Source organism: Etheostoma spectabile, chromosome 15, assembly GCF_008692095.1.
Source record: "Etheostoma spectabile isolate EspeVRDwgs_2016 chromosome 15, UIUC_Espe_1.0, whole genome shotgun sequence".
In the NCBI taxonomy this organism is placed as follows: domain Eukaryota; kingdom Metazoa; phylum Chordata; class Actinopteri; order Perciformes; family Percidae; genus Etheostoma; species Etheostoma spectabile.
Genome location: NC_045747.1, coordinates 12,040,730 through 12,048,802, shown reverse-complemented (window position 1 = coordinate 12,048,802; position 8,073 = coordinate 12,040,730). Strand labels below are relative to the sequence as shown.

The following is an 8,073-nucleotide window of genomic DNA, read 5'->3' as shown; positions in this document are numbered from 1 at the left end:
TAATTTGATGCACTTCTTAACTCTTCACCTTTTTACCATTACAGTGACAATACCCAGCTTTATAAATAAAAATATGTAATTTGACTATTAACTAATTGACAAATTTTACATGAAATCGTACGTCACGGTAAGGATAACTATAACATGTATTATTAAATGAGTCATAAAACAGAGTCTGACCTGTTTAAAGAAGTTGGTGACGGTCAATGTTGCTGGACGGAAAGTGGCAAAGTTACACACGTCATCCCCAACACTCATCCGTTCAAACCCCTTTTTCTTTCTCTCATTCCATGTTCCATGGCCTTTTCGCTCTGGTAGGAAGAAAAATCATATGATATTAGAGAGACATGTGCATGAATGTTACTTATACAATATTTTTTGTCACTGTAATTAGTTAAATGCTCTGTGTATGTGCATGTGTGACAATGTATTAAATTCAGGAAGTTGTTGCAATCAGCAGTACCAGAGTCAGAATCAGGGTCCGAGCGATCCAGACCTCCCACACTGCTGACGATGTTGAGAAGGTGAATGGCTGTCCAGGCAAAAGGCATGCGAAAACGGCCAAGACGACTACATGACTGCTCTGCCTGTTGACGCAGCTTCTCCAGCTTCTCCTTGTGCTAAAGCAGGACAAAGAGCAGACAATACTAGGGCAAATCCTTTTATATGGCTGGATTGTGTATGGTGAATATGCTTGATTGTGGCCAAATTGTTACATGAATAGACAGCGCTGGTGTCTATAATGTGAATAAATGTTAAATGTTAATCTGTAATGGACCCAGTATTATTTGTTGCTTTTGTACTAAACTAGCATATCACATGGTAAACATACATATGGTGAAGATACATTTAGTAAAAATAACACAATGAGCTCAGACCAATGGTGGAACAGCATCACTCGGTGACAGAACGTCAGAGCAACAGAGTAATAAAGCGACAGAGACTGAATCTCAGTTCCCTTAAATAGCTCTTCGTTTGAATAGGACATATGAGAGCAGCCTTCCCAGAAGCCGTGCAGCTGATAGCCGTTGCTAGCTAAAACAAGTCACACAACAAACATTTCCTTGTTTCCTCTGTCCTCGCAAAATTTACTTGCATCTCTCCCATGCTTCCTCTGTGAGACTCACTAAGATGCGAGAAAGGGAAGCAAGTGAAGGAACTGTGGATGCAATTTATGAGAACTGGGATTCAACCTGAGTTTTGAGGTTGTAAGGCTGGCTATAGGCCCTGGCGGATCACGGTCCAGCCAATAAATCAAAAGGTGATGAAAGGTTTAATAATTCTGCAGGGGTCAACACAGTTTACCTGCCAAAGAGGATGGTAAATATTGCAGCTACCCAGACAGAATTGAGTAATGCTTATGACTAGACAGTAAAAGGGTCCCACATGCATGCAGGCCCTCAGCATTGCAAAAGTTAAAAACACGTTTTTGGCTCCATTACCTTGGAAGAATCTGACTCTTTCATAACCATGTAGGGTTCACAGCATTCTCCAATGTCTCCTTGTTGGAGGACTTTCTCAAGCTGAAACACATGAAACTATTGTCACAATTGGTACAATAAAGCACATCTTTTATCAAGTAATATTTGACTTCTGAGCTAATTTAAATAGCACTTTTAATACCAAATAGAGGAGAAAGTGAACTATGAGCCAATAACAAATAATAATTGTATGCCATTAAGTCACATTCTTCTGTGTAAAAATGGGTTCTCTCCATACCTTAATGACCAAAAAGATATCGGCAGAAGGGTATGTGATGGAGAAAATGGCAGAACGGGCCAGTGTGGAAATGGCTACATGAGGTGTGTGGGGTTTAAGCAGCCCTTTCATCTGATCCGAGTTCAGGTCAAAGTAGAAATTCTCAGAGATCTGTTGGGGGAAGAATGAGATAACGGGAAACAGCAGAGGGAGGGGATTGAAAGATGATAATGGGAATGCACGTCAAGTGATTTTAATTCAGTTTTGACTTAATAATCTAAACCACAAGACCACTTAGACCTTTTTGAGACAAGGGAAATTTGATTAGTTAAGTATGAGCTCAGCATTACGTAAGCGGTTTCACAGAGTGTAAGTCATTGGAAGAATACTCATTGTATCAAATAAGAAATGATGTGCTGGAAATATATGCAAAATATATACCTTTTTCTTTTCCTTGATGTCATACAGGGCAAGTGTGCCAAATATGGGCTCAATTTCTATTTCAAACCTGAAAAACATACAAAATATAGGTATCGCAGGTGTTTCTAAAATATTGTGTGAGTGTGAAGATGTAAATGTCAGCTGTTATAAATGTTACTTACTTCTAAATGTTCTAAATGTTACTTACTTTAGAGATAGACATTTGACCATAATCCTCTGGCCACAGTGTTCCTTGGGCATTTCAGGGACAGAGCATCTCTCAACTGCTTCATCCTGCCACACACAAATACCCCATGTACAATACACACAGCAGCATAACATTTACACAGATGTCATGGCAACGTAGGGGCAGAGAAAGCGACAGTGTGTACACAGATATAAAGGAAGAAGGATGAAGCAAGAGAAGGAGAACATAGAGAAAGGAAAAGCTAACAATTCTGTAGAAGTGGCTGGGTTTGCAGACATGACGGTCATTCACTTTAAGGGAACACTAATGTTACTTTGAACTGAACAAATACTGAAAAACTACATTAAACAACATTTCCAAACTATAGTATAGTATAGTAAGTATAGATCTCTGAGATTAAGATACAATCAACCTGTATTGTTAACATGCACATTACAGTTAGCAGTAGTTACTAGATGAAGGTTTAGACAATCCCACTGGCCATTTTCCTGTTACTTAGCCTAATATTATACTGAATAAAAACAAAAATAATTTTTGAGCTACAAGAAATCCGTCAATAACTTTATTATAGGGGTGGCCTCTAGCTCACCCAATAAGAGTGTTGCGCCCAATGTAGGCTAAGGCCTTTGCGGTGGCCTGGGTTCAAATCTGACCTGTGGCCTTTTGCTGCATGTCATCCCACATCTTTCTCCCAGCTTTCCTGTCTATCCACTGTCACTCATAAATAAAACGGAAAAAGCCCCAAAAAATAATCTTAAAAAAAAATAAACTATTATTTCATAGAAACTAGGTAAGAGACATGAAAAATACTTTTATATGATAAAGTCACATTACTACTTTAAGATAGTCTCTGGGCGCCCGGATAGCTCAGTTGGTAGAGCGGGCGCCCATATAGTGGTTTACTCCTCATTGCAGCAGGCCCGGGTTGGACTCCGACCTGCGGCCCTTTGCTTCATGTCTCTATCCCCTTTCCTTTCTTCAGCTGCCAATGAAGGCCTAAAAATGCCCAAAAAATAATCTTAACAAAAAAGTAGGCTGTTCCACAACAGAGGCAGATACAGAAGAGTTTAAAACAAACCTCATCAGGTGGAGGGTACAGGCCCAACAGGTCACTGTGGCGCCCCTGCAAGCGTGCCTCAGTATTGCGCCGGTCCATGTCCTCTACGGCTGTGTGTTCCAGCACAGACGGCAGAAGTGCGTCTGGGGAGGAATTCTTCAGGTCAAATATACTGGAGGCCCAGCTGCCCCGAGGAGTCTCATCGAGGCTGACTGACCGCCGCTTTGCGTCATCCTGCAGAGTGAGACAAAGCAAAGAGGACAGTTTTGAGTGCTCACTGCAGATGTTTTAGAAACAACATGCTACAGATACAATTACCTTATTACCCATTTAATATGACTCATATGGAGACTGTGTAATGGATAATGGACAAGGTATATCCATTTATACTCATTCATACTCATGTATGTACAGTAGATCAATAAAATAAGTTTAATGAACCTAAAATGACTGGTCACTCAAGATAACGAGTCCTTTAAACATCACCATTAGCTACCTGGTCGTCCTGGCGCTCAGCAGCAGCAACCTCGTCCAGTTCAAAGGTCTGTTTGACCAGCCCTCGCTGCCTCTCCCTCTGTCGCTCTGAGTTGTGAGGGGTGTATGCGGTACTGTAGCGCTGATGTCTATGGGAAATCAGAAATAAAAAGTTTTCCCAGTGATCATGCAGTATCTGGCGATAATGTGTACAGGTAAAAGTGGTGCACATCATTAAACAATAGATTAAACGTACTGTAGGTTAATTCAGCTGGTACCACAACTGACAGCACTTACTTTCTTTGAATGACAAGCCAGTCATCTGTGTAGACTGCCAAGGCATCTCTAACTCTGGGATCCAGGGAGCTGCATAGAAAAACACATTAATGTGTGTGTGTGTGTGTGTGTGTGTGTGTGTGTGTGTGTGTGTGTGTGTGTGTGTGTGTGTGTGTGTGTGTGTGTGTGTGTGTGTGTGTGTGTGTGTGTGTGTGTGTGTGTGTGTGTGTGTGTGTGTGTGTGTGTGTGTGTGTGTTACAGTACAAGGGTTGTGTTGGCCATTAGGAGTTGGACTTACTCCTCCTCCTCAGGCAGTGGCGGTTCCAGTGTAATGCACTCTTTTTCCAGCAGTAGGAGTTCCAGGTCATCATGGGGGAACTCCATTAGCTGTCTGAGCAGGCCGGGCTCCACCCCAGGAGCATGACTGCTCACATACTCCTCAAAGTCCACCGGCTCAACCACCTCCGTCAAGGGCAACTGTCAATAAACGTGAGACTAATATGTACCAATAACTATGACATGGCCATAATGACTGATCAGAAGGATCAGAAAGATTTACAAAATGTGGTAAAAGGAGGCAGGATGTGAATATGTATATGAAAATATCAATACAACAATAATAATAAAGGGCGTCCAATCTCTGACATATATAGAAATTGTAAGTCGATTTGGATGAAAGCGTCAGCTAAATGACATGTAATGTAATGAGTTAACAGTCTCTATTCCACAACCTAGGTTTGCTTTCTGGTTCACAGCAAAGTCCATAGAGTATTAATACATTTCTGCTAATTTAAAACTCCATCATCTTTCTGTTAACATGACAACAGACATTTTTCAGACAACCACATTACTCTATTGTTGGTAAGCACCCATGCAGAAACCTTGCCTGACTGTTAAACAACACAGGTGAGAAAGAGCAGGTATATCATGTTTCAAACCACCTCCTTTCACACCTGCTGTCAACACTTATTAAAACTACACGCATCTGCACTCTTTCTATCGAAAAGTAAACCTAATTCCCAAAGTTACACCCATCAACTTCTGACGTTGCTAACTGGAGCTTTAAACCTGCTGGCTTTAAACTCTGGCAGATTAAATATAGGGTGACTCACAGGGTGGTGTGCGCCTCCTCGTTTCTTGTTCAGCTGAGGAGAGCCATAGTCTCTGGACACTTGTTTTCTGACCTCTGCAGCAACCGTCCTGAGCAAGAGAAAAATATCAAAGATTTGTCAGCTGGTAAACAGAGAACAAAAGCACAAATTTACAGACAGAAAAACTAGCTGTAAAAATCCTGTTAATGGTCAAGTTGTGTGGTTTCAAAATAAATAAAATATAGTGACTGATTTGCATAAGGCGTAAATCTCATTACTGAAACCACTGTAAAAGAAACATACAATACTGCATAAATAAAATACTTTTTAAATTGATAGTGCACATTTAAACTTTTCAGATTTTGTTAAAACTTTACAATCAAAACAGAAGTTTTTCGGCTTCTGGAACTATTAGTGATGCTGAAGGCCAGCAGCTGTTCTGAATAGGAACTCATGCGGATTGCATGAGCGGTGGCGAGCTGGTTTCAGGGAGCAGGCACAGAGCCAGAGCTCTGTCTATGGCCTTTATGGACTAACGGCAAATGGGAGGCTTAAAGAGAAACAAAGCAAGGGAAAAACAATCCTCTCACAGAGACAGTTAGCAGCTGTCCCTCTAAAACCACATTTCTTTTTTTCTCATATCACACAGCTGCAAAGGCTTCAACATTTCCCAAACCATGGTCCTCATAATTGCATAGCTACAGTTCATGCCTGCATTCTATCAATACACATAGACTGTAAGCAGAGAAGAAGACCTAGACCTCTACTCCAATCTCCAAGATGTAGCAAGACTTCCTGATGAGAACATAGTATTCTATGAAATCAGCCTTTCCACATGGATATATTTTATGAGTGCTATACCCTCAAAACATGGGGAAACCGTTTCTGCCTTCTTAAATTTAAAACAGGAAAAAGGAAAGCTATCGACTGCAGGGGCAATAGCCCGAACACCACTTCCCCCCCTTTCCTGCATCCGGCACTAGACAATGGACTGGGCTGCACTTAGGAGAGGACAGACGGGACTTGGGGAATGCAGTGTGAGACTGTATGATGGAGCAAATATCTCAACAGGATATGTTATTCACGATTAACAGGCATTTAAAAAAAATTACAGGCTACCAATAATGCAATACTACTCAAAATAAAACAACCTTGTGAAGGAGCCTGATCCAAAGTTAATACGAACAGCTGAACTAATATGATTTTAGGAAGGTTTTCACAATGGTGAGAAAATATTCTCTTGCAGGTTAATGATAATGTCATCCTGTTTGTTTTCTGGAGAAGCTATCTGGTATCAATGATAATCATTTTCTTGATTAAATGAACTGTGATGACAGTGTGATTTGGTGCACAACCATGGACAAAAATCAAGGATTGGAGGAGCCCCATTTATACAAAATATCTATTGCAAATATTTCCAGATACCAAGTCTTAAAGCGTGCTATTCAAAGAGTCAGTTGACAGATGTTACATGGCTTTAAGATTTCTCCTGGAATCTGATTAATAGTTATCTAGAATAATTACACATTCTAGATTTCCAGTCCATTCCTTTTCACAAGGAGAGAAAACCAGTTTAGAACATGTGGAAACAGGTTGCTACAATAATGCTGCAAGGCGTTCACACGACACAAGAACAAAACATCATCAACATCAATATGTCACCTGGAAACATTCTGTAAAGCATTTCCATCGGTGTACAGGTACATATTTTAATACGGACTACTGCAAAATCTGAGACTTTAGATTATCCCTCAGCTTCACAATGTTCTTCTTAAGTAGCCGTAAGTAGCTCAATCATTGTTGATGACAATGCTCTTACGATGCTACGTTAACGTAAATAAAACGGGCTATTAAACTCTTCAAAGTGCCAGAGCCCATTCATGAGAGCGCAAACTGCTTCAATTACATTAGCTTAATTCCAGGAATGTACCGTTGTGTTTATACTGACCAGTTTATGGTCAGTGATACCTTTATAATCCTAGCATACTGGCTATTATGTGCCGAATGTCCAGCGGGTCACTATCACGCAGCGCGAGCGGCACAACTGTAACGTTAGCTGTTAAACAATAACTTCTGTTACTGTCTCACCGGTTGATTTTATGAGCAAACGCCCTCCTTTCGCTCGCTGTAGATGTCATTTCTTGTCTCCATGTAAAGAAGCTCTTCGAAGTCAAATTGAAAGCACTCTCCCTCTCCTGTGCTTTGGCTAAAAGTCCCGTCTTGTGAGGGGATGCGGACTCTCAGACCGCTTCCTTCTCCACGCTAGGACTGGCCATGGATCCCTCCTTGTTCCTCCTAGCGGCTGGGAGCTGAACGGTGGCCGTAGCGTCAAGGCGTGACAAACGTAGGCTGCTACATCCTGTAAAAAATCTAAATAAAATACAGAATAAAATTCGATTTGCTTATACACAACAACATAGCAATAGTTTGTAGCATATATTTCAATTACTACTTCTATGGAGATGTAGCAATTTTTAAATGAGCGTGTTAAATGTGTTAAATGTGACGGCGTCAGTATTTCACTTCCGGTCTTACAGTACTTTTCCCTATTATTTCGACCAGATGAAGGCTACTAGGTGGCTATCTCCACCATCTGTTCATGCAGAAATCTCACCTGACCGGTTTACAGCAACCTGCTAATGGCGCATGTCCGCCTCAGTTTAGGGTTTCACTGGTTTCACTGGTTACATTTCTGCATACATTTAGAAAGCATGACAAAGTTAATGCTTTAGAGATGATTTCTTTACTTTGACAACATGGCATTGACACTCATAGAACCAACTGGCATTAAAATCTATTTGAGTGGAACAGGATTTGACGTTTCTTTCATTAGCTACAGCTCAAAAAAC

General features: G+C 40.8%; 1 protein-coding gene across 4 annotated transcripts in view; it reads right to left on the bottom strand.

Moving 5' to 3' along the window:
* The window catches only part of dock6 (dedicator of cytokinesis 6), a 31,780-nt gene extending 24,201 nt beyond the window's left edge, over nt 1-7,579 (bottom strand). For 3 of the 4 annotated variants that reach the window (XM_032537441.1, XM_032537442.1, XM_032537443.1), the window contains exons 1-12: nt 7,313-7,578; nt 5,246-5,333; nt 4,432-4,610; nt 4,155-4,223; nt 3,880-4,006; nt 3,405-3,617; nt 2,327-2,412; nt 2,140-2,206; nt 1,720-1,869; nt 1,443-1,523; nt 464-620; nt 181-311 (exon numbers count right to left, since the gene is read on the bottom strand). In XM_032537441.1, coding sequence (XP_032393332.1) covers nt 181-311; nt 464-620; nt 1,443-1,523; nt 1,720-1,869; nt 2,140-2,206; nt 2,327-2,412; nt 3,405-3,617; nt 3,880-4,006; nt 4,155-4,223; nt 4,432-4,610; nt 5,246-5,333; nt 7,313-7,362 — 1,398 coding nt within the window. In that variant the 5' untranslated portion in view covers nt 7,363-7,578. Of the gene's footprint in view, nt 1-180; nt 312-463; nt 621-1,442; nt 1,524-1,719; nt 1,870-2,139; nt 2,207-2,326; nt 2,413-3,404; nt 3,618-3,879; nt 4,007-4,154; nt 4,224-4,431; nt 4,611-5,245; nt 5,334-7,312 lie in introns of all 4 variants that reach the window. The other variant, XM_032537444.1, reaches the window with a different exon arrangement.
* Nucleotides 7,580-8,073: the final 494 nt, after the last annotated feature.